Source organism: Triticum aestivum, chromosome 2B, assembly GCF_018294505.1.
Source record: "Triticum aestivum cultivar Chinese Spring chromosome 2B, IWGSC CS RefSeq v2.1, whole genome shotgun sequence".
Taxonomy (NCBI): Eukaryota; Viridiplantae; Streptophyta; class Magnoliopsida; order Poales; family Poaceae; genus Triticum; species Triticum aestivum.
The window spans coordinates 661,091,786-661,118,566 of record NC_057798.1 but is presented as its reverse complement, the minus strand read 5'-3'; the positions used below and the strand labels follow the sequence as shown (position 1 = coordinate 661,118,566).

At 48.3% G+C, this 26,781-nt stretch overlaps 2 protein-coding genes across 2 annotated transcripts; both read right to left on the bottom strand.

Moving 5' to 3' along the window:
• Nucleotides 1-3,675: 3,675 nt before the first annotated feature.
• On the bottom strand, nt 3,676-10,629 carry LOC123046558 (protein Brevis radix-like 2). Its single transcript, XM_044469956.1, has 7 exons — nt 9,946-10,629; nt 9,308-9,430; nt 7,537-7,705; nt 4,974-5,365; nt 4,704-4,848; nt 4,159-4,604; nt 3,676-4,040 (listed from the first exon to the last, which is right to left on the bottom strand). Exons 3-7 carry the CDS (start codon nt 7,627-7,629, stop codon nt 3,962-3,964), a joined length of 1,155 nt encoding a protein of 384 aa, XP_044325891.1. The 5' UTR covers nt 7,630-7,705; nt 9,308-9,430; nt 9,946-10,629; the 3' UTR covers nt 3,676-3,961.
• Nucleotides 10,630-20,574: 9,945 nt separating this feature from the next.
• LOC123046557 (GPCR-type G protein COLD1) lies at nt 20,575-25,710 on the bottom strand. The gene is made up of 13 exons (XM_044469955.1): nt 25,288-25,710; nt 25,098-25,205; nt 24,788-24,908; nt 24,574-24,703; nt 24,184-24,262; nt 24,007-24,095; nt 23,420-23,512; nt 23,139-23,165; nt 22,960-23,046; nt 22,630-22,701; nt 22,158-22,288; nt 21,175-21,380; nt 20,575-21,098 (listed from the first exon to the last, which is right to left on the bottom strand). The coding sequence occupies exons 1-12, from the start codon at nt 25,601-25,603 to the stop codon at nt 21,227-21,229; spliced, it is 1,407 nt and encodes a 468-aa protein (XP_044325890.1). The 5' UTR covers nt 25,604-25,710; the 3' UTR covers nt 20,575-21,098; nt 21,175-21,226.
• Nucleotides 25,711-26,781: the final 1,071 nt, after the last annotated feature.

The following is a 26,781-nucleotide window of genomic DNA, read 5'->3' as shown; positions in this document are numbered from 1 at the left end:
ATTCTAGCATGAATAATAAACATTTATCATGATATAAGGAAATATAAATAACAACTTTATTATTGCCTCTAGGGCAATATTTCCTTCATCCCGGATGAGATCACGGACATGACGAGGAATCTCGAAATGGTCAAGATATAAAGATTGATATATTGGAAGGTTATATTCAGACACCGGAATGGTTCCGAGGTGTTTCGGGTATTTTCTGGAGTACCGGGAGGTTACCGGAACCCCCCGGGAGAGTAATGGGCCTTAATGGGCTTTAGGGGAAAGGAGATAGGGGCCTCAAGGGGTCCCCCCCCAATGGGCTGGTTCGAATTGGACTAGGAGGGGGTGGCACCCCCCCTCCTTCCTTCTCCCCTCCTTCCCCTTCCCTCCTTCCCCTAGTTGGAATAGGAAAGAGGGGCGAATCCTACTTGGACCGGGAGTCCAAATAGGACTCCTCCCTATGGCGCGCCCCCTATGGCCGGCCTCCTCTCCTCCCCCCCTTTATATACGTGGGAAGGGGGCACCCCAAAGACACACCAAGCCTTCTCTTAGCCGTGTGTGGTGCCCCCCTCCACAGTTACACACCTCGGTCATATCGTCGTAGTGCTTAGGTGAAGCCCTGCGCTGGTAACTTCATCATCACCATCACCATGCCGTCATGCTGACGGAACTCTCCCTCGTCCTCAACTGGATCAAGAGATCGAGGGACTCGTATCAAGCTGAACATATGCTGAACGTGGAGGTGTCGTACGTTCGGTGCTTGGATCGGTTGGATCGCGAAGACGTTCGACTACATCAACCGCATTATTAAACGCTTACGTTTTCGGTCTACGAGGGTATGTGGACACACTCTTCCCGCTCGTTGCTATGCATCTCCTATATAGATCTTGCGTGATCATAGGAATTTTTTTGAAATATTGCGTTCCCCAACAGGAGGAACACATCTTGTGCTATCAAATGTCACAACGTAACTGGGTGATTATAAAGATGCTCTAAAGGTGTCTACGAAGGTGTTTGTTGAGTTGGCATAGATCAAGATTAGGATTTGTCACTCCGTGTATCGGAGAGGTATCTCCGGGCCCTCTCGGTAATGCACATCACTATAAGCCTTGTAAGCAATGTGACTAATGAGTTAGTTGCAGGATGATGCATTACGGAACGAGTAAAGAGACTTGACGGTGATGAGATTGAACTAGGTATGATGATACCGACGATCGAATCTCGGACAAGTAACATACCAATGACAAAGGGAATGACGTATATTGTTATGCGGTTTGACCGATAAAGATCGTTGTAGAATATGTAGGAACCAATATGAGCATCCAGGTTCCGCTATTGGTTATTGACCGGAGATGTGTCTCGGTCATGTCTACATAGTTCTCGAACCCGTAGGGTCCGCACGGTTAACATTCGATGACGATAAGTATTATGAGTTATGTGTTTTGGTGACCGAAGTTTGTTAGGAGTCTCGAATGAGATCACGGACATGATGAGGAGTCTCGAAATGGCCGAGAGGTAAAGATTCATATATTGGAAGGTTATATTTGGACATCGGAATGGTTCCGAGTGATTCGGATATTTTACCGGAGTACCGAGGGGTTACCGGAACCCCCCGGGGGAAATATTGGGCCTTAGTGGGCCTTAGTGGAGAGAGACGACGGCCGCAAGGGGTGCCACCCCATGGCAGTCCGAATTGGACTAGGGGGAGGGGGCGGCGCCCCCTTTTCCTCTCCCTCTGCCTCTCCTTCCTTTTCCCTCCGGTGGAGAAAGGAAAAAGGGGGGGCGAATCCTACTTGGACTAGGAGTCCAAGTAAGACTCCCCCCATGGCGTGCGCCCCTTGGCCGGCCTCCTTCTCCTCCCCTCCTTTATATACGGGGGCGGGGGCACCCCAAAGACACACCAAGAATTCTCTTAACCGTGTGTGGTGCCCCACTCCATAGTTTACTCCTCCGGTCATAGCGTTGCAGTGCTTAGGCGAAGCCCTGCGCAGATCACATCACCATCACCGTCACCACGCCGTCGTGCTAACGAAACTCTCCCTCGACCCTCTACTGGATCAAGAGTTCGAGGGACGTCATCGAGCTGAACGTGTGCTGAACACCGAGGTGTCGTACATTCGGTAATTGGATCATGAAGACGTTCGACTACATCAACCGCGTTAACATAACGCTTCCGCTTTTGGTCTACGAGGGTACGTGGACACACTCTCCCCGACTCGTTGTTATGCATCTCCTAGATAGATCTTGCATAATCGTAGGAATTTTTTTGAAACTGCATGCTACGTTCCCCAAAAACGCCGTCCACGACACTCCTGCTATGACTGCGGGGGGTGTCAGCCTGTCGGCTACTATTCTCTTCAGTATGACCGTCCGTGACGCTCTTGTCTGTGACACTACCACTACGACTGCAGGGGGTTAGAGTATATAGGCATATCACTGTATAATGTAGACTATGATTTTGTAATCATCTCCTACCTTATCTTTAGGAGAGAGGCTTCTCTCCCTCAAAGCCTTGTACGCTATATAAACTGTCCGAGGCTCAATACAACATCCATGGCATTACGCCAATCTCCCTCTCTATTCCTTAACAACATCGATTTCATAGATCTTACACAAACACATCGGGAGCCATGGGGAAAATCTACAGGAGCACATAAATCTACACCAAGCACGGGCAACAACATACACCATCCATCAATCCAACACCAGAATATACATGGATCTCGAAGCTACACTAGCACAAAATGGAGGAGAAACCTAGGTAACATGGGGGGGGGGGGGGCGGGAACAACCAACCGGGGCAGCCGAGGAACGAAGAGCAAAGGAGGAGAAATCAAGCTCGAGTGGCAGGGGATCTCGGAATCGACATTGAACCACGGGAATCGACTCGGCTCCTCCGCCGCTCGAGCACCTCTCGCTCTCTCTCCTCTGTCTTATTGAAACAGTGCCGTCGAATGAAATAGGGAAAAGATATAGAGAAAATACAAAAGGAAAAAAAACAGGCGGTCAAGGACCGGGGCGGCCGTAACGCTAACAGGCTGGGGCAGAAACAAAACCGCGCCCGACAAACAGAAAACCAGCCCGAAAATCACACCTCCAAGCGTGAATCTCCGCACGATAACGGACAACAGAGATTTGAATGACAACGGATTGTAAAACAGTCGACCGTAAAGTAGCAAATCCGTTCACAAATTCAGTACTTCGTGAGTCCTGACCAAATCCCACCAAGAAACGCAAAAACACAAAATTAAACCAAACTAACGAATGAACCACATTGATCCATGAGAAAAGGTAAACTAAGCCAAAGACAGGCGAGCATATCAGGTTTATATGGATGATATTTTTGGGGGAACTTGCAAAACATAGAAATACATCGTTTGCTAAGTTTTATGAAGTGGGTTCCGGTGTATCCATATTCCAAAAATCCTCTCCCGTGAAATTTCTAGTTTTATATTCATCATATTGTTCGAGCGTATATGAAACCATGAATTCCATGAATGTGTTCAAATTTATTTATATTCATCATATGTGAGCGATACTATCTCTCACGAACTTCCCTGCCAATAAGCATCCCACATCGATCAGCCTCTCCTTGGCCATGCATTTCTATGGACTTTCCCCAAAAATGCCAACATCCACACGCATAAATTCACAAATTAAGTACTTCCTGACCAAAATCCCACCAAGAAACGCAAAAACATAACATTAAATCAACCAACGAATGAACCACATTGGTGCCTTAGAAAAGGTAAACTAAGCCAAAGACAGGCGAGCATATCAGGTTTATACATGTCTAAAGTCTACAGAAAGCAGAGGAGCACATTGAAATTCAAACGCAACCTCCATATTCGCCAAGCCGAGCACCACGGTTACCACTAGTTTGCTTCCATCTATCCGGTTATCCCTTCTTCACACTCTTTTCACCATTATCTCCCTTAATCTATCTCCAACGCCGCTAGCTTAACCAGATCAACTACAGATACTGCGCCTGTATTCTGTCTCTGTTCTGCTCCCACCACACCTTTGCCCTGTCCTCGCCAAACCTCTCCCGGCTGAAAAAAGGTTACACGAACATGCATGAGATCGGACTAATCAAACGTGTATGAATTCATACCGATCAACAGAGAAAGATTTGCAAGTTCGTGGATGGTAGGTGGTAGGCATATATACCTGAACCGGACGCGGCGGAGCTCGCGCGTGCCGTCGCCGAGCTCGCGGATGGTGAGGCACACGCCGGGCTCGTCCTGCTCGATCCACTCCGTCGCCTCCATGTCGCTGACGTTGCTGATGGACACGGAGGCCTCGTCGCGGGAGGAGGTGGTGGCGCGCGACGGGTCGTAGGAGGAATGCCCGCCGACCGCCGCGGAGTTGAGCATGTTGAAGTGGTGCGCCCACACGTGGTCGGACGGGTCGGGCACGGCCGCCGCGGACGGGTAGTACGCCGCCCTGGTGGATGGCCCCGCCCCGTAAGGCCCCGACGGCGGGGGCATCATCGCCTTGCAGGACACGCTACGGGACATCGGGTCTTTGCTCGACGAGGATGACGGCGGCGGCGGCGGCATCATGACGACCGGGCTGTCCCTCGTGGAGCCGCCCCGGGAATAGGACGAATCTCTCTGCAAGCAAAGCATTGCACCCAACCAGTTCGATAAGTATGTCATGGATGAATGGGTTCATGAACGAAATGTTTTACGTGCAACAATGCGGACACCGACCAGAAGCGAGTCGTCGACGGAGGACGTCGGAGTGGAGCCCCCCTGCTGCCGGCCGCTGAACGTCTGCACGTTGTACAGCTCAACGATGCGGTCGTAGTTCTCTCCCCACCACCGCTGCGCCTCCCACTTGTTAAACATCTCACGGCTACGTACGCGGCACAGATCACACGAGTTAATCAGTTCAACACTTCAACATGCATGTGCTGGACACATCAGTTGATCAAAAGCTAGCTGAACAATGCAAATGTGCAATTGATATGCGATGAATACCTGAAGCGGATGCGCTTGAGATCGTTGCCGCCGCCGGGGAGCGTGACGAAGGTGATCTGCACGCCGGGCTCCACCTGCGCCGTCCACTCCCGGGGCACGGCGGCGTCCACCCCAGCGGCGACGATCTCGCCGCCGTCCTCCTCGTCCACGCCTGGCCATCCGCGCCCGGTCATGTCCCACGTTGCCGACGAGGCGGCCCGCGCGCTCCCGTTCGCAGCTGCCGCAGTAGTCCTCGTGTACGCGCCGACGTCGCTCGCCGGCCTCGGCGTGAAGGTAGTGTCGTCGACGAAGCCCGGGTAGGGGCGTCGGTAGCTCCTGAAAGAGGGGCTCCCGGCGGCCGCCCCCTTGTAGTGCTTGCTGGAGCCAGAGAACTTGAGCACCATGTCCTTGAGCTGAAGACAACACATTGCACCGTACGTACGTACGCAGGAACGAAACGAGTTAGCCACACACACCACTCACTTCACTTAGTCATTAACCGCTCATGAGTCATGAGTGCAATGTAACATCAGCCATGACTCGAATTAGCATAAGTAGCTACCACACAATGCATGGTTAGTCAGTACCAACAGAAGTGCATATGCACGAATTTTATAAGGATCATGGATGGCCAAAGAAAGGATATGCTTGATGAGTGCTGAAGTGACTTTGAGTGACTAGCTGACCAACGAACAAGTTCACATCAAAGAAAAGAGGGTATATATGTATGGCAAGGCTACATGTCGAGCACAGATTACTAGCTATAGTAGTATAAAGGACCACGCTACGTATCTCTACGTACAGCGAGCTAGCGATCACACTGGATTGATAACAGTGAAATCTTTATTATCCTTTTGTCTGAAGCAAGGAACCACGCAGTGATGCATGCATGCCGTCTCCAAAGTCGGCGAATGATCCAACGCATGCATGCATTATGCGTTGCGTGCGTACTTAAAAAAGCAGGCCCCGTGTTTGCGTGGCCCGGGCTAGCCCAGCCCCAACGGGAGGTGAGGCCCAGCCTGGGCCCTAAAGGGCGGGCCGAGCCGCCGCCGTAGCCCCTGGGCGGGCGGGGGGCGGGACCAGCGGGCCGGCTTTATTCGAAGATGAGGGGAAACAAAGCCGAGGCATGGCTTTCCACGTACCGGCAAAACGTGATGCAGGTTGCCGGGTCCATCTCCAGTCCAGGGCAAACACGGCAGCACATGAACGCAGGCACTGTCGTCGTAGTGCGTCCACGCTAGCCATGGGCTTCTACTGCTAGATCTTTATTTCCACGGCAAAGGGGACGGACGGGCGAATGGGCGGTGGTGAGTTTGAGAGAAAGTGAAAGAATGTCGTCGACGACGGACCCATGGGGAACCGGCAAGCAAAGCGTTCGAAAGGTGGTAGGGGGATGGGGATGGGGATCCAAGCAAAGGAAAGGTGGCTGGCGGCCTTCTCTCCCACCACGTCTACTCAGTGAGCATCGTGTCCTCCCTTGACCAGCCGAGCTTTTTCCCGAGGAATGGAAATGTGGAATGGAGCTAGCTAGCCAGCAACGTACACGCTCGGTACGATACGTGGTGCTAAAGAAAGTGGTCGATTGAACCACTATCATTCACGCGGGCTGCACTACTTTTTGCGTCGGCCGGTCATGCATCCATCCATGGTTCCATCATAATTAGACGCGCCCTACTCCTACCTAGCAGCTAATTAACAGTCATGTCACCGTGCCAAAGTCTGAAGCACTACATTTTCAGATAAAAGAAACCTCTGGCTAGCTGGCCGATCGATCCTTATTATGGAGTAGTAACTAGGAAGCTACTAGTACTCACTTCGCTCATCCATTATCCTCTACTGCTCTATGCGTATGCCACAAATATGGCATATGTACGTGCTGCACAAAGCAACAAGGAGATGCAATGAACCAGGGACAGAAACAACGATGCAGAGGCTAGGAAGAGGACGATCGGTCACGCCAATTGATCGCGTTTGCGTGGGGTGGCGGAACTACTCCACTCCTATAACTGAGCAAGTGCCAAAAAATTGCCAGCGGGAGCAGCCAACAGGGCCAGGGCTTAACCGCCTACGTATGTATAGACAGATAAGCTAGCTGATCTACTTTGTCCGCATATACTACTACATCGATCAACAACCCCGGGCCTTGGCATCTTTTGCCAAACGCAGCGGCTATCTCTGCATGCGCCTAGCCCTATAACCAACTGTGCAGTGCATAGGAGGTTTTAATTCGGCATGCCTTGCTTGGGCAATTCCTAGGCTGACTGTGCCCCACTGTGCTGTAATAAGTACGTAGCTCAGTGCCACACCTCTGCCATTCCCGGTTCTTCCCCTCACTGTCTATCAATATCAACTGCATCCTTCGGTCGATCCCTCTCCCGCTCTCTCTCTCTCTCCTACACACGCTGACAGAAAATGAGACAACACAAGCATTGCATATACACTGTACAGTATGCACAGGGAGAGGCATAAAGAAGAGCTGGTACTGGCAGGTGTGTCCTTAAAAAAAAACGGTGGTACACTCGGTCCAGTAGAGTGACACGCACCGTGGTACAGTAGTGGTTGGAGAGAGACGGATGGTACGTACCTGTGAGGTGAGAGACCTGACGGCCGGCGTGGCCGCGGCACGGGAGCCGTCCTCCCCGCCTTCCTTTGCGGAGCACGCGATGCAGGCCAGCATCTTCGCTTCCTCTTCCTCCTCCGCTGCCCTCCTCCGACGCTCAACAACACGGGCTAATCACTTCTCGCCGCACTGCCTGTAGAACAGAATAGAGTAGTGTATATATAATGGTGTATTCATCATTAATAACGTATCGTATCTATCTCAGAGCGGTACTGGCATTGTACTACGTCGACCCGGACGGTGCAAATTAAAACTAGTACTAGTACTTGTACGTACAAAAGATTGTACGCGTGCATACGACCAAGTGTATCCATAGGATATGAGAGGGTCAAACATTGCGATCTGCAGGCAGGTCAAACATTAATTGTACTGTGTACTGTAGACGATGTTGCAGGGTGCTACTACTTTAATGCACAGTATCGTACTCTACTAATCCATCTAGAAGAACGTATTTGTATCGTACAGTTGCGTACTGTAAGTCTGTAACAATCCCCGCAGGCGTCATTTCAGCGTCATACTACTGCTCAGTCACTAGTCACTACGCGGACACGGACATCACTGTTCGACGACCACGACACGCCCCCGGCCCGCACGTGCGTGCGACGCCGACGACCGTGGTTAGCCACGTACCCCCTGTCAACGCCCCCGCAAAGCGATCTAGCTGAATTTGCGGCCCAGCAAGCGGCGACACATGAAATCCAACTGTGCGATTAACTATGGCCGCAATAGAGCTCGCGCCGGCGCCTAACCGGGGCAGACCAGCGAGAAGAACAGTAGGAGCGAGGCTGCTACAGTGCTCTGCTAATACTATAAGGAATCGAATGCAATTAACCCATGTCGATTTGCTTGCAGCGTGCATGCATGCATGCACCGGCAGCGGACCAGGCGCTGTTCTAACACGGCAGAAAACACTATAAAGACAAGGTACGTAACAAGACATGGACGGAGACGGAGCTCCGACCGCGCATGCAGAGTGCAGAGTCACGCACCCAGATGCAACAAATCTTTAACGTTCGACCTGTGATCTGCCTGGTCAGGTCAGACTCGGAGAGCACCGCACCCATGACATGGCGTACGTCACATGCATATAAGGAAACAAATGCAAATACGCATGCATGCAGCTAGCGTAAACGACGCACGGCGAAGCTTCTCATGTCTACGTCCTGCCCGCTGCGACTCTACGTAGAGTAGTACTACGCTCGTAGTCTACTCCTCGACGTTTAAATTCAGATGAGCGCGCTGTCCGACGGCAGGACAGAGGAGCATGGGGAAGAAAGACTCGACACGAGACAGCAGCGGCAGCATCAGCTAGCTCGACGCACGAGGCGCTGAGCTGCTACAGTCTATCTCTGCATGTAGTATGGCCCCCGAGATCAACGTATTGCCTGGACATTCTTTATCTTTTTTATACCCCCCTTCAGGCGCCGGGGCCGGCACCAAAAGCGACCAGCCATCGAGTGTCTGCGCCGCGGGAGCCACCTGCTGATCCTCTTTAATTTTGAACAAAATCTTTCGCTTTGCTAGGAACACTTCACAAATCTAGGCCAGGTGGCGTGTGTAGCTAACCGCTCGGCCTTCCCAACCAACCTTAAACAAGCCATTGATGGGGTGATGTTTACGGGTGAGCTCACTAATTAGGAGTAATGGTGATAGCTAGAGTAGCCAGAGGAACACAAAGAAAGAAGAAGGACTGTGGCCAACCACACTGACCGGCCGGTGAGATGATGATACTTACAGTTAAAGAAGGCTACTGACGGCTTCCTGCCCGGTAGATATCGCCGCTGCTCCTGGCCGGCCCCTTGGCTAGTCTACCCGTCGGGTAAACAGTGTGCGGTGTATCTTGGCGTCGAAAAATGATCTGAAAATCAATGTGATGTAAAGAAAACGATCTGGAAAATCTGGGAAAGAATCTAGTTTTTCTCTAGGGGAAAATATACAGGCGGATGACGTGACATGAGCTGACAAGGGAGGACTGCGTAATCAAGAGCGTATACGTTCGGTTTTGGTGTTAATCAAAACTGAAAACAGCTGTTGGGGGTTTGACTTGTGAAGAACGGAACGGGGAGCAAAACACGCGATGCAAGCTGGGCACGGTTAGACAAAGCTTAACGATCGACACGACACGAAAGCAGAGAGGGAGGAAGCTGGGAAGGAATAAATGGACGGGGAATGGCAAGCGACACGAACGCGGTGCGTCAGTGCCGGCCGTTTCGATTGAGTGCGCACCTTCTCCGCCTCTTGCCGGCCGGCGTGACGAGGAGGGTGCTACTACTAATTAATGGTGATGCTGGTACTATCCTAGAGTGGTTAGAGGACGAGGAAGTACAGAAGGGCGGTGGCCAACCACACTGACCGGTGGGATGGGGTACTTACAGGCAACTGACGGCTTGCCCGCCCGGCTGATACCGCCGCCGTTCCCGGCCGCCCCCGTGGCGAGTTTACCCGCCGTGTAAACGGTGCACCGCCCGTCGTCGGTAACTGTAGGGCAAGGAGCGGCGGCAGAGCCCTTGCCGTGGAGCCGCGCTGGAAGATCGGGCTGGAGTGAGGTGGCCGTGCTGGAAGGTGCTCAGGGTGGAGTGAAGAGTCAAATTAAGGGGGAGGAAGGGAGATGAAAGGTGGTACGGGACAGAGGAGTAGAGCTCGGCTAGCTTTCAGAGTTTTTATTTGCGAATGCAGCAGCGTAGCCTTCCCTTCTGGAAGGTGTAGGCGCCGAAACGAGACTGGAAGAGGAAAACGGCGAGGGGGCTATGGAGTATGGAGCGGGGGAGATTCCTTTCACAGAAGAAGCGATGGGGAAGACCAGAGTGACTGCGGCTCCAAGAAGACAGAGGATGGAGGAAGGAATGCAGCTGGTGTCGCTCTCGTCTCGACCGTCCGATCGCTGCACGCGCCCCGGTCGATCCGCCATTCTCCGCCGAAATCTAGGCCTGAGGCATGGGCGGCGGGCCCCGTCAGGCTTCGGCCGTCCGATCCGGGACTGGCCGTGCGGTCGCCCACCGCCTGTGGGTCCCGTGCGACAGACCCTCTGCCCGCAGCAGCTATCCTCGCCCTCAAAGGTTCCACTTTTATTCCGTGCAATGCAAACGGGATTTTATTTTATTTTTTCGGTAGCAAACGTGATATTCGATAGGGTAATGCTAGACCTACGTAATTTCGTTTATGTGTTTTATGTAAGCATCAACGTGGATCAATACAACACTGTATTCTTCATCCTAAAAAAACACTCTTATTTTATTGTTTTGTTATCAAATAAAATGATCGCATAGTCTACGGAACTGTAATGTTTATAAAAATTCGACAAAATTTGGGGCGGCTCATAGTGTAGTGTCCGCCCAAATTCAACCGCCCCGTCTTTTGCTACAGGTTCGGACTCAATACAACCATGTAGGAATGGACATGTATACGTAAATTGAAATTTCCGTACATGTTATCGAACCGTTTATCTCTTTTAGTAAAAAATGTCTGACATGGTAAATTTGGTGCTACTATATACATATGGATGCACTTAAAAGGGCATTGGATTGTTCTAAGTTCATGAGACTGTGATAGTATCCATAGTCCATCTGACAATGTACGTCAACATTTTTGTTTTATTAAAATGATCCGACATACTCCACCCAACCGCGTTAGTCCACCTCAACAAATATATTCGATTTGGAATTGTACTATGTATAGGCAAACGCACGTGCACACACGGATATTGGATATATCAGGATTAATCAGTTACAAGTGAATGTCTCGATATCCCATATTTTGTTGTTGATTTTCTAAAAATGCTCTGGCATGGTCCACCTAACGACGTCCATCCACATACAATGTCGCTACAATTCGACAAATCCATTGACTCTAGTTTGTACAATTGTAGTTTAGGTGGTACTACTATGTAGGGAACTGGATAGATATAAATTCCTCATTATAAGAGTCGCCTATTGTGTGTACACCCAACAGTGTGTGTACACCTATTTGATTGTTTTATTAAATAATTATACACGATCTGCCCCCTCAACAAATATGTTACTCGCGATTTACTCTTTTCTTTTTTTGCAGGAAGCGATTTACTCAATAATCCATTCAACATTCCATATGCATGTATGTATCCATTTTCATCGTTTTCATTTGACCTTTTCCCTGCATTTACTTTATAGTTGTACCTTGTGCTGAGCTGTACGTAGCATGAACTCTTAACCACATTGGGTTGTCATCTCTCTTTTTACCATTTTCCTGTCTTTTATTATGACGTATCATGCTACGTAAGTGGTTTTTGTTTTCCTGAGTTTAGCCTAACCAGATTTGGCTGATTTCATCTTTTCTTTTACCCCTTTAATTTTGCGCTTTTTATATATGGCGGTTCCATTCCCACGTATGCAACTTTGTTTGCCAATATTTCTTAACCACATTTGGCAGTTCCCATCTTTTTATGACCCTTTTTCTACCACTTCTTTATGACAGTTTGTCTGTACGCGTTTTCATATCTTACAAGTCGCTAACTATTTTGACGTGGCGAATGTTTGGATCCTTGTTCGTTCGGCGCATGCAGCCCGCTGCAGTCTTACGTACACTGTAGCCAGAGGATAGTGCAGTACTGCTGTACTGTAGAGGTAACAGCACAGTGGGCGGTGCTTGACCAGTGACCAACGGGAAAAAGGAAATAAGACATTAAATGTGCTAAAAATGGCGTTTCTTCTCTCTTCGGTTCAAAGCTGAAAGTTGAGAATAAACGATGGGAGGGAGGGGCTCCAGCGGTATCGATCTGCATAGTTTCTTGAGAAAGCGTAGGCCGGCCGGGAAAGCTAGCATACTCGGTAACGCTGGGACAGTGCAAAAGATAAAGAGCAAAGTGATTGAATAGTAGTTCCTTGGGGTGGTGGAAAAAAAGGAGGTCTCGTAGTACATTGCCATGGGGACAAGGGACTCGATCACCTGCCGCCTTCCGCTCCGGCACGTTTGCCACGGTTCCACGCAGCCAGAAGGCCCCCCGCCGTGAGTCGTGACGGTGACGAGTACGTTTCTCTGCGCTTGTTCGAGACGGCGATCGCGTTTCATTTCCGTTGTACAATGTACGTATTATACCCCCGATCGCCACTAGCAGCGATGATCGGTCGCGATTTTCACAAGTCCCGATCGAACGGGATTGTTTTGGGATCCCAATGGCCGGGCATCACATCGTCGTGCAGGCGAAAGCAGATTCCCCTGTCAACAACGCCGAGGCTGAGCCGGGCTTTGATGAGTTCATTCCGCACAAGTGGCGGTCTCGATCTCTTTCCCGGCCAGCCACGGATCAGTAGGAGTAGTGGTGGAACGGAGCAGCAGCAGCAGCATTGGATCGTCCCTCATTTTGATGCCCGTTGCTTGCAGTTGCAGTGGGCTGCATTGGGCGCGTGGTGCGTTTGCGGTCGCGGTCAAAGTGGCAAATCAGCTGGCACGTCGGACGGTCAGTCAGTGGCGGCACGTACGGCCCGCGCAGCCTTAAGCCCGGCCTCGGGCTCTCCTTTTCCCTCCCCCGATCGAGTTTTCGGATCGTGTCGGGCCGGCCTCTACGAACGAAGCCAGGACGGACGGGGGATAGATAGATGGATGATGCAAAGCCGAAGGGTACGCACGCTCCATTGATCCGCCTGTGCGCTGCGGTGCCTGCTACATGCGTGCCGTCGCAACTTTTGATGGAGCAGGGGCTACCGGGAGCGGAGCGCGCCGTAGGGGCTTGCTAGGCCATGTAGCCCACTGTGCCGAGCTCTGTGCCCATCCGGTCTCTCTCTTTGCCTCTCTCTCTCCCAATACAGTAGGACACGTTCAATGCAGCTGCAAGTTTGGCATATATCTATCTACGGCGGCATCGCCATTCGCCAGCTGATCGATGCACGGCGATGTGCATGATCGGTTTCCGCGCGCGCCCAAAGGGAGAGGACAGGGAAAACGACCAGACGGGGTAGGGTGAGGCCAGAGAGAGGCGAGGCGAGGCGAGGCGTGTTGGTGGACTGGGAGCGGACAAATCGAGGTTTTCCCGACGCCCAAGCGAGCAAATCTTTGAGGAAAGGCGCGCGGCAGCTAGCTAGCATTGGCACGATGCACCGAGCCCGGTGAGGAAGGAGGGAGGGATGGGCCATGTGACTAGTATGTGAGCAGCCTTTGGGAAAAGGCCACTCGAGTCCGGTCCAGTCGAGCGCAGTCGAGTCCGTGTCCGTGCCCGCCTCTCCATGGCCACCTCGATCAGCCATCACCAAGCTCAGTCGCCGCCTAACCAGTGACTGATTCGAGACGGACGTCCACGAATTGAAAGGGCCTCTGGAACAAAAGCAGCGCCGCGCCTTTGTCCGGTCCAGTCCGGTGATCGAGTTCCCAAGCGTGCACGCGGCGCTCCCGGCCGTAGTCCCCGAGCACGCCGGGTGCCACGCGCGCGCGCACGGGAGACAAGGAGCGACGCCGACGTCTCCTCACGCTCGAACCGTCCAGGTACGGGTTTCCATGCATATATGCATGTCTCGCTCGTGTGAGTACGTACGCACGTACACGGTACACTGCATCGACGGATTGACCTTGTGTCCACCATATATGCATTAATGCATGCCCCGCTTGTGTACGCACGTACACTGCGTCGACGGATTGACCCTTTTTTTTTTTGCAATGCTTAGGTCGGCTGGTGATACACACTGATCCACGCTAGCTAGCTGTACCGCTGGAGCTCGAGCGGCCGATCGCGACGGCTCGACGCGCGGGCGCCGGCGCCGTCCTGTTGGCCGCACATGCACATGCACGGCGCGTACCGGCGTACGTACGTGCCCACAGGTGCATGCAGCCTTTAGGCTCCTGTTGATGAACAGGCGAGCCTCTGAAACGAGACACCTGATCGATGCCTAGCGCGCTCGACTCAGGCTCAGGCCCAGGGTCGGCTTCTCTCTGAACGAATGGGTTTTCTCTCGCCGCGTGCATGGCAATGGCGTCGTACCCGGCCGGACGGGCGTCAGGCCGGTCTCGCCATTCCGAGGGGGCTGGCTGCCTCCTGCTCCTCTCCTGCACGACCACGTACGGGCGGCATGCGTTGCACTTGCATTGCATTGACCGTCCCTCACTCGTGCCAGCTGGAGCACACGGACACGGCCCCGGCCCCTGCAACGAAAGTCGTTGCATGCAATGCAAGCGCAGGCACCTCAGCAGCACCTGTGTCGCTGGCTCGCTTTGCTGACTGGCTTTTTTTTTTGCGAAACAAGAGCTATCATTAAACAGTAGCATTACAATCATTCTGCAGGCATTCAACTAGAAACCTAGGAACAAAGTTGATCCATAAACATCTCCTTTTAATCGAAGAAGCCTGCTTAGCACAAAGATGTGCCCCTTCATTAGCTCCACGCCCAATGAAGTTCAGTTGGAAAAATTCCAAGTTGTTATTGAGCTCTTCAATCTCTTGGAGAATCGGTGCAATTTTTGATCTTCCCTGCTCTCGACTCCTCCAGAGGTTGACTACCTCTCTCGCATCAGTTTCTATTGTGATGTTGCCGAGGCCTAGATCGCAAGTCAGTTTAGTTCCATCCCTAACAGCAAAAGCTTCCATAATCAAAGCATTTTCAGCTTGCCCATACCATAAAGCTTGGCCTCTGATCAAGGATCCAGAATGGTCACGTAGGACTAGACCCGTAGCTCCCTCATTCGAGTTCACCTGGAAGCTAGCATCCACATTCATCTTCAGACTTCCTTCTTGCGGCGGCTGCCACTTGACTTGCACCTTTGGGCCACACACTTTATTCTTGCCAGCAGCAACACAGAGATCCATAGCAATATCTGTTGTCCACTTAACAGATTGAGGCACCATTCTAACTTGCTCCTCATGGTGCCTAGCATTCCTCTCCGACCACACAGCCCATCCTCCACAAAGAACAACAGCCGCATCATCTAAAGAAATCATCTCACTGTCAATAAGGTCTATGGCCCAAGTACCCGGATGAAGGTCAGGTAGCTTGAATGAAGTAACAGCCTTCAGCTGTTGCCAGAAAAGTTTTGCCCATGTACACTCAAACAGTGCGTGCCTAATAGTCTCATCTCGCCCACATGATTGGCAAAACGAAATTTTCTCAATATGTCTATCCTTCAGAACCTGACGGCAAGGAATAAACTTCTTGATGATTCGCCACCAAAAATTACGAACCTTAGGAGGCACTCTCATCTTCCATAGCTTCTTCCAGAAAACTTGTTCAGATCCTCTTGAGCCCATCACTGGATTGATAGTAGTATTTGCTACAAGAAGCGCCCTATAAGCAGAGCGGACTGAAAAATTACCGTTCCTTTTCAAATGCCATCCCCACAAGTCTCCATCAAGGCGACCAGTTGGAATTCTCATAATAGCCTGGGCATCGACCGGAACAAAATTTGTTTCCAATACTTGTTCATCCCATTCTCCCGTAACCGGGTCCATCAATTCCTCCACGAGGTTAACATCCGATGAAGGAAGCCTTACAATTGGTTTTAAAGTTGAGTTTGAAGGTATCCAAGGATCATCCCAAATTCTCGTGCTTGCACCATCACCAATGCGTTTAATTAGGCCCAACTTTAGAGCTTCACGGCCATACAAAATCGCTCTCCAAGTATGAGAAGCATTCCTCTTATTTCCGGCTGTCAATAGATTACCTTCATGATAATATTTACCTCTCAAGACCCGAGCACACAACGAGTCAGGATTACAAATCAATCGCCACCCTTGCTTCGCTAACATAGCTTTATTGAAGAGTACGAGATCTTTGAACCCCATACCACCACAAACCTTTGGTATAGCGAGATCCTTCCATTTAACCCAATGCATTTTCCTTTTTTTTTCATCTCCTCCCCACCAGAACCGAGCCAGTACTGCAGTGATCTTTTTACATAACTTCTTGAAAAGTTTGAAACAGCTCATCGAGTAAGTTGGAATAGCTTGGCATATAGACTTAATAAGCACCTCACGTCCAGCACTACTAAGAAGTTTAGGTGCCCATCCCGCTACAAGTCTCTTAATAGTAGCCAAAATATGTTGAAAATTCTCATCAGTGGACCTTCCCAGAGCTGTAGGGAGACCCAAATATTTCTCAACTAGTGCCTCAACTGTAATCTCCGTGCCTTGATGGATAGCCGCCTTCATATTGTCATCAGAATTCCCGCTAAAAAATATAGCTGACTTCTGTTTGTTAACCATTTGGCCCGATCCAATACGGTATCTTTCCAGAACTTCTTGTAATCTATTAGCACCTTCAGCTGTCGCCTGAGTGAATACCATACAGTCATCTGCAAAAAGAAGGTGAGAAATCCATGGACAGTGAATACCAACTCTCACTCCACGAGATAAATGTCCAGCTCCATACTTCTTCAACATACAAGAAAAGCCTTCTGCACATAGGAGAAAAAGGTATGGAGAAATTGGATCACCTTGCCTAATACCCTTCGAAGGTTTGAATATTTGAGAGTAATTGCCATTAACCCTAACTGAAAAAGAAACTGTTTCCACACAGGACATAACTCTATTAATCCATGCATCTGCAAAGCCAAGTTTGCTCATGATAGCTCTCAAGTATGACCATTCTACACGATCATAAGCTTTTGCCATATCAAGCTTCACCGCACAAGCCCCGGATTTTCCTTTCTTCCTCTTCAAAAAATGGATACACTCATATGCCAAGAGTACGTTGTCCGTAATCAGTCGGCCCGGAACGAAAGCGCTCTGCTCTTCAGAGATTAATCCTTGCAGTAACGGTCTCAATCTCAAGGCTAACACCTTCGAAGCTAATTTGTAAAGCACGTTACATAAAGAAATAGGCCGATATTGACTGAGATGTTGCGGGTTTTTAACCTTCGGAATGAGAACCAACACCGTGGAATTAACCATCTCAGGCATTTGACCACCTTCCAGGAAATCCCTCACTGCCTCACATACCGTGTCTTTTAAAATGTTCCAATGACGGATGTAGAAGCCAGCGGTAAATCCATCAGGGCCTGGTGATCTATCAGGGTGCATCATAAAAAGAGCTTGCTCTATTTCATCGTTCGTAACCGGTGCACAAAGTCTACTGTTCATTGCATCATCCACCTTCCGATCAACCCAAGAAGTCACCAGATCTGGGTCGGTTCCATCTTGAGCAGTAAACAGTCCCTGATAATAATTGAGAACCTCTGCTTCTAGCTCAGGTTGAGAATTAGCAACCGATCCATCTTCCCTCTTCAGCGACTTAATTTTGTTAATACGTGCACGTTCCTTAGCCTTGGCCTGAAAAAAAGACGTATTACGATCTCCAGCAGCTAGCCAAAGGGCTCTTGAACGTTGTTTCTCCAAAGCTTCCTCCCTAGATAGCAACTCTGAAATTCTGGCTATGAGTTCCATCTCCTCTCTGCACGGTCCGGATAAAAGCGAATTTTGTCGAACATACCCCAGCCGAGCCCGAAGGGATTTCAACTGTCTTTTCACCGACCCAAACTCAGATTTACTCCAATTCTGTAGTCTCTGCCGCACCCCACTCAAAGCTGCACTTATCCCTTGCAGATTACTAGTATTAACGTGCCACGAATCCTCTACTACTTGTGTATACCGATCGTGTCGAGTCCAAGCATTCTCGAATCGAAAAGGTCTACCTTCCCTTCCTTCCTCCATCCATTCAGACTTCCTGACAGAGATGAGGAGAGCACAGTGGTCAGATTCGGCACACTAGACATGGTTAACCACTGTATTATCAAAACACTCCGCAAATCTATCATCCCCCAAAGCTCGGTCAAGCCGGACCTTGATGTTGCTATCCCCTTGTTGTCTATTGTCCCAAGTGTAAGGTAGGCCAAAGTAGCCCAAGTCCTCAAAACGGCAATATTCAATGGTATCCCTAAAAACCTCCATCTTCCACTCCTGCCTCTCATTACCACCTAGTTGCTCGGAGGCATGCAAAACTTCATTAAAGTCGCCCGCACAGACCCACGGGTTATTATATTCCCTTCTCATGAATTTCAGTAGGTCCCAACATATTTTCCTCTTTGTTCTCTTTGGATCACCATAGAATCCGGTGAATCGCCACTCCATATCTCCAACACTATCATCCTAAACCATGACATCAATGTGTGACCCGCTAAAAGATTTCAAAGTCACAATTGAGTTGTTATTCCAGTATAGGCAAAGTCCTCCACTTAATCCCACACAGTTAACTCCAAAAGCATTTGTGAATCCAAATCTCCATTTTAGCCCTGGTGCTCTCTTGGCAGACATCTTGGTCTTCGAGAGAAAGACCAGACCAGGGCGTTGCAACCTAATTAGGTTACTAATCTCACAAACTGTCTCGGGCCGCCCACAACCCCGACAATTCAAGCACATGATATTCATTGTTCCCGGCGGTCATCCTCGAGGGATGCCGCCGATTCATCCATTATATGACCTAAAACAGAGCTATCCAGTGCCTCACCATCTGCCCTTATGCTTTGCTGACTGGCTGGCTCTCTCGCTTTGGCACAGGCGCCGCTGGAGTGCTCCTCCTGCTCCCGCCAAGGCAAAGATAGCTTAGGCACGTATATATACAATGCTACGCGTGCTTCTGCTATCGCTGCGACGAGACGCACTTGCGCAGACACGGGCTACAGGGCCGATCGGGCGTGAGTTCATGGCTTCATGCATGCATGCATGCATGCGTGAAAGTGTAACCGGCCGCATGCACACGAGACAGACGCGCACACCCCGATCGACCTGATGATCCACACAAATTAACACACCATGATCCTCAGCGCAGCGCACCGCAGTGCAGTGCGTGACAGATTTGTCTTTTCTTACTCGCAGTACGTACGTGCTGGACGCGCGTGCTTGGCCTTGGCTTGTGCCCTTGTGCGTGCGTGCGAGTTGTGACAAGGCCCGCCGGACGGACACATCCATCGGTCGCCACTCCCGCGGCAGGGCACGGGCAGCAATGCAGCGTGGAGATGTGTACGCATCCACGGGCGCACTAGTGCGTGGCAGCGTCGAGCCATCTTTTGCCCTGCTGCGCTATAGTGCTACCTCTCTGTGTCTGGGCGGGTGGTGCACAAAATGGGCGGTGTACAACTGTACATACAATGGCTATGTGCTAATGTGCATACGGTACTCGGTCGTCTGTATTCAGTTTGACTTTGACGTACTACTATAAGTCGAAACTGGATGCAGCGATAGTACAAAAAAGTTACTGTTGCATCCAGATGTTTTTAATACTAGATGATTCCCCGCACGTTGTTGTGGGATATTTTGCAACATATTTCAATGTGATTCATGGTATGAAACATAAATATTTTTTTGAAGTAATAATATAAAAAAATAAAACTAAAATACATATAATTTATTATGTTTGGTTACTATATAGTTGTATAATATGTTTATTAAATACATATAGTATAATAGAATGAAAATTCTCATGTATGTTTGCATGTTAAGATGGTTTTTTTCATGCATGTTATGATGAAGTGGCATGCTTGCATGTTGAAAGATATGGTAGTGGGGGTGGGCCTATTCTCATGCATGTTATGCAATTATGTGGCATGCTTGCATGTTGAGAAAAATAGTTAGTGGGGGCTGGCTATTTAGATATACTCTCTCCGTTCCTAAATATAAGTCTTTGTAGAAATTCCACTAGATGGACTACATACGGAGCAAAATGAATGAATGTACACTTAAAATACATCTATATACATCCGTATGTGGTTTATAGTGTAATCTCTAAAAAAGGGCAACCTGGTGCATGTAGCTCCCGCTTGCGCAGGGTCCAGGGAAGGGTCCGACCACTTTGGGTCTATAGTATGCAGCCTTTCCCTACATTTCTGTAAGAGATTGTTTCCATGACTTGAACCCATGACCTCATGGTCACAAGGCAACAGCTTTACAACTGCGCCAAGGCTCCCCTTCTTATAGTGTAATCTCTACAAAGACTTATATTTAGGAACGGAGGGAGTAGAAGATAAGGCACCACAAAGAATGGGTGGACTATTTCTTCAGCATTTCAATCTTTATAAGCGAGACCACAGAACCATGGGGTTGTGATGCACAAGACATCAAAGAATATATATGTTTCTTCTTGCACAAAGCTTACAAGTACATACAGCATGCAAATGGCTAATGGTTTTTACTTCCCAAGATATTAATTATCACAAGAATACTAATAATCTTTTTTTTCTTTTTGTGGCAAATATTGCCCAATGTCTCAAAGAATTGTGGAAGGTACACCAACTGCAGACGATGCTAACAGCTATTCAAAAGCTATATTACACACCATCCTTCACCATTCCTAAGAGTAAAAGGGGTGGCTTCCTCGCTTGTCTTGACAAAAGCATTGCAACCTGCCCTGTTGCAGCATCACCACGCAATACTTTTCTGACTACTGCAGGGCCAGCACTGATGGCTTGAAAACTATGGAGGAGCTGTTAATGATGATTCATCGCCAACTTGCGAACAAACTTTCAAGCGAACAGTTGCCTTCGAGTTAACTGATGTACCACTATAATTTCCGTAACCGTGTGTGGAGGTCTCCTAAGAAACAACCCCCTTTTTGTGAACTGACTTTAAAGAATGTGTCAACCTGACCAAAAAGGCCGAAAAACATCAACAAAAGTCAGGCACATTCAATTGATACAGTGAGAAGTGTAACCACATACCTTGGCAGATGGTGGTTAAAAAGAACACTATGCACAAGTGGGACAAGATGCATCAATCAATTGGATGCTTGTCTGCTTGCCGGGAGGTGTACTGGGCTGAAATCAAAAGCAAGGACAAGAACGCGCTCGCCACGAATATGGCATCAAACCAGCGGTGGTAGAAGTCAAACTGAATGTCACCGCCCAAAACATCTGTGATGATCACCCTGAGCAAACGCGCATGAACAAACATCAATTTTCTCAAATGGAATGGGATCAGATGTAAATTTCAACGGTTTTGCTAAAGCACATCTAGCATAAAGCGAAGTTCAAAGGATCATATTCCATGTTGAATCTGTATTATTCATTAAATAGTCAGATCAGCTGTGAGGTCAACTGAGACGTTCATATTGGAATGGCTAGGTTACATGTGTTTGTTGTGTTGGTACACTTTACTCACTATACACTCGTCATGCTACACGCAGTACCGGTCGGAGTGGAAAGACTGAATGAAAAAAGGTAACTTGTTTTGAACTAAAAGTGTTGTAACTTAATCCATAGTCATCCCATTAACATATTCAGTTGAATAAATATCTTCAGCATCTTCGTATATACTACCATGTTTTGTTTTTTAAATGATATAAGTTGATAACATTTGTGCAAAAAGAGTGTAAGGGTCAATTGGGCCCATATGGCTCGGCAACTGAAGTTATTAATACGAATAGAGAATAAAACGAGTTGCATACTTAAATCCAAAGTAGCAAGTTTTGAGTTTAACAATAATAAAACAAATAGGGCCAGGACAGTCAGTGGCGATGCCAGGAACGGGCCGAGCCCCAGGCGACTGGGCAAGGCCCCGGGCCGCTTCCGTGCACTGTAGCAATGCTACAGTACACTGAGGGGTTGGGCCTCACGCCCCAGGCCATGGCCCGGGCTCCTTGGGGCCTGGATCCGCCGTTGAAGACAGTATACAGGAAGGGTACTCTCAAGCACTAGAAGAATACCTGTACTCATTTGCCAGGCTTTTCCTTATCAGAAGAATAGAAGATATGAAATACATGCCCATGATCTCAGATAAGAAAAGGACGACATTTGTTGTTGAGCCGGTCCCAACTCTAGAAAAAGCAAAGAAGAACTGCATAGAAAATGAGATACAGTCACGTTTGAATGCTCAATAACAAGGAAAACTACAACAGCAGCTGGAAGTCTACTTATAAATGGAAAAATGCCAATGGGCAAAGAAGGTTACTACTTTACAAGCTGTTGAAATGCATTTATTTCAGTTTACTACTCCCTCTGTAAACAAATGTAAGACGTTTCGGCAATTTGAATTAAACCGCCAAAACGTCTTACATGTAAACAAATGTAAGATGTATACAGTGTAGCATTTTTCGACCAGTCATGGCATTATGGATCAGAGAATTCAAGTCTAAATTATGTACAAAATGAAAAGTAGCAACCAAACAGAATGTTCACCTTCATAACATTTGCCAAGAAACCTCGAATAGATATGCCAACCAACATCCCGATGAACAACAAAGATATGTACTGCAAGCACAACGCAAATGCAGGACATATGTAAGTCAGAATGAACAAATAGGCAGGGAGAACATATAGCAACACATAACCTATATTCGGCATTGTGACTCAGAGAGAGCATCAAGATATAGTACAATAGATATAAGAGTTTCCAGCAAGGGTCAAATGACAATGCCAAACAATTCATTTAGGTCAAATCAACAGAAACTGTTATTCCGATGAAGTGCAGAATTCATTCCAAGATTATTTTAGCTACAGAATACCTACCTGTGATAATAGCGTGACATCGATACCAATATCAAAATGCCTCAAGAAAATGGTAATCGTCATGGTTACCGGATCAACAGAGCCAGCCTGATAGGAAATACAGAATGTAGGTAAGAGATGAGAATCAGAAATGTAGAGTAACCAATTCTAGGTCCATGAATTCATGGAGAGGTCTGTACCGCTTTAAAGACTACACTCTGCAAGGCCTGCAAAAAGAATCATGAAAAATAAAATTAAGATCGTTTACCAGTGCACGTGGGAAAAAAACATCCTCACAAAATAATGTTGCATCAGTTTGAGAGCAGCCAAAATGGTGAAATCTTTATACATTTTGTGAAACGGATTTTTTTACATGATACTTTTGTTACTCTAGCTCTGCAAAATTTCATATTTACATGTTGATACATGAACCAGGGAGACGCATAGAGCAAAACAACAGAAATGAATTTTGGAGTAATACCTTGAGCATCTTATAAACACAATACACTGACAAGGCATATCCTAGCAGATTCTGAAAATGTCCTCTCCAGGTTCGGGAATAAGCAGCAGCTATCTGCAAAGTAATTGAAGAATTGTGTGCAGAAATTTAGATACTTTATTCTAATAATAATAGCCACTGCTGCGAAATGAGATAAGAGATTAAAAAATGTCTCGCTAGAATCAGTTTGAATATATCTATGCTAATACATTCAAACAAAGATAAGATCAGAGGCCAATATACACAGCATAAGGAAAACACTAAATTTAGAAGAGGAAACACAAAGAAAACTCATCTACAAGCCAAAAAAATCAATGGACTTGAGTAAGTTATATACAATTTATGACGCTGTTCTGGTATCTTAGTATGTGAGAAGAGTACCAGTTCTCACACATGTCTCACCAAATCATTGATGAATAGCCAACACAACAAACAAGTAATGAAGATAACTCCCAGGTAATCATAGGATTGAACACCACAAGATTTCTTAAGTCAACAGGATACGTCCTACTAATTGGTTGTTGATCTTATTGATCTTAACACGCTGGCCAAATGAGCAACAAGAATACCTTAGCTTGACGTAGTTCATATATCTCAAGGAATAGCTGTTTCGAAAGCTCTTCCAATCCCTGGACCTCTGCTTCCAAGTTTTTGATATCTGCATGACATAAAAAGGAATTAGTAACTATCACTAATGGAGCAAACTGAAGAGTCCACGAGTAAGGAACAAACAATATACAGCATACCCTGCTCAGTTTGATCTTCTTGCACAGATCGAACCACTGTTCCAACTATACGCTTCAGAAATGATCTGGCTTTAAGCTTCTGCAAGTATTAATGTCTGTCTATTAGGTTATGTCATATGGGTCAACAACAAAATAAAAAAAAGTTTGCAGTAATAGTAAGCTGCAATGTTAATGTGCGCTACGCTGTGATATTTATCATTCCTTATTAATGGAATATAATGATACTAGAGCAAAAGGAACAAAAATGGCAATAGTACACGGCAAAATAACCAACGATTTTTATATCTTATCATCCTCTATGTGCTACAAAATCCTCAAGAGTATTGCAATCCAATAACCATGATCAAGAAATTATTCATTTTTTTCAAAACAAGAGACTAGTTAGCGCACCTCCTCTGATCCTTGGATCCTCTCCATCTCCATTTTGGACAGAATAATTTTCTTTTTCTTAGCAATAGATGACTCCATGGATTGCATCAGCTGCCGTTCCAAAGCTTTGATGTCCATTTCGTCAATTTCCCTGAAGGTCAGGATATAATAAGTCAACATGACGCATGTAATGTGGTATAATAAACCAACCAAAGGAAATCGTGTTGAAGTAAACCTGATAAAGAGAGACAGGTAGCTGTATGGCAGATTGACCGCACCAAAACCAGAAAGGACAGCCATGACAGTCACTCCAATCACGCCAATCCTACTAACCAACTGCGGCATCGTAAAGAAACCTGCAGAGTGAGCACCAAGTCAAACACAGTGACACAGTAGACATGAAGTGAATGCAATCGAACAGGCGTGTAATTTTTCTGAAAACTACAGCGCAGCAGAGTCGACAGCTGAAGTCCTAGTAACAGCTACTGTAATACTAGTTACTACGAGACTGTCAACCATGGAATGGAATGATTGTAAACTCAAACCTTTCTCCGGAGAAGGCATGGGGAAGTGAATCCCCATGCGCCAGAACCCGTAGAGGAAGATGGTCAGGAAGAGGGCCGCGGCGAGGCAGGCCCGCTGCCTCCTCACACCTGCAACAACCACCAACCGATCAGCCGATCAGAGCAGCCAACAGGCAGACACAAGGCTCGAACAAATTGGGAGAGTGCTGACCTGAGTTGCGGAGCAGCAGGTAGCAGTGGTAATAGGGGAGGACGAAGACGAGGAGGAGGATGAGGCAGAAGAGGTCGAGGTGCCAGTTGAGGAAGCGCGCGTGCTTGGAGAGGACGGGGAGGATCTCGAAGAGGACGAGCTGGAAGAGGTTGCAGGAGAAGGCGAAGACGAGGCCGAAGAGGATCTGCACCAGCGCCCGCCGCTCCTCGTACTCCTTGTACAGCCGCCGGTTGAGGAACCACAGCCCCGCCCACCCCAGCCCCACCAGCGACGCCCCCACCACCGTGCCCTCGTAGACCACCACGCCCCACCCCATCTCTCCCCCTTCGCTTCTCTGGACGCCGGCGGGGTTCCGGCGGGGCTCGGAGACGGAGTAGTGGGCAGTCGGATCTCGTGGGGGGAACCGAACGGGGGTGGGAGGAGGCCCTGTGAATCTGCCGTGCGCTATTCCCCCGCACCGCCGTCATCCTCCCGCCGTGATGATGTGTTGACCTTGGGCCCGGCCTTGATACTCAAAGCCCATCCATCATCCTGCCCTTCCGTGTGACATACAAGGCCTTGGGCTGTTTCTCAAAAAAAAAAAACAAGGCCTTGCTCCAGGCCTATTTCTCGCCGGGTACGAGACGTAGTTTCGTCTCTCCTCTGGCGCAACGCTACTAGACTTTTTTTTACAAGAGGTGATCATCATATTATCTTTTTTTAGGGGATCTTTAACAAGAGTTTAAACAATCTCTACAGGTGGATATTTTATCCACCCCTGACACCTTATTGCGAGACATAGTTTGACAACACAATTAGTCTCTCTATAAGCATGCTCATAAATAATATGCGGAAAATCACACGCAAGGTGATATATATCAATAAAAACTGTTGTCGATGGACTGAAAGAACGACAGTCGGTATTGTCTCTATCGCTGTTTAAGAATTCGTCTGATTAATTAGTTAATTGGCCAGTTAATCAATACCATCGGGCGGCCGACTCGGATAGCACCTAATCACCGCGTTAACTTGTCAGATCAATTAAATTGTCTGTCAGAACGATTAATTGGTTGTCATGCCGATTAATCGTTGCTAATCCGTTAACTAGTGGGCAAACAAAGCCCGATTATTTGGCTTGTAACCCCTCCCAGCCCCCTCCCCCCTCAAGCTCCTATCATCCCCTCCGGACCTAGATGGCGGCTGACCAGGTCCCCATCGGTGCGCGACCACTTCCCCTCCTTCCTTGTGTGTGTCGCCGCTTCTCCTCTTCCCTTTGCGTCGCTACTGCCCCTCCTCCTTAGCGACCTACCACCTCCAGCAACTGACGTTGTTTAGACACCCTACATGGCTGCCGTCACCTTCCCTATGTGTGTCGTCGTTGCGTGGCTGCCATCACTTATAGTTGCAGCCCAAGCAGAAATCAGCAAAAACAATTGTTTTTGTATGAATGTTTGTTGGTGAAGTTATTGTACACATGTTCATGGATGCAATTTGCTTCATAATTGCAATGTAGAT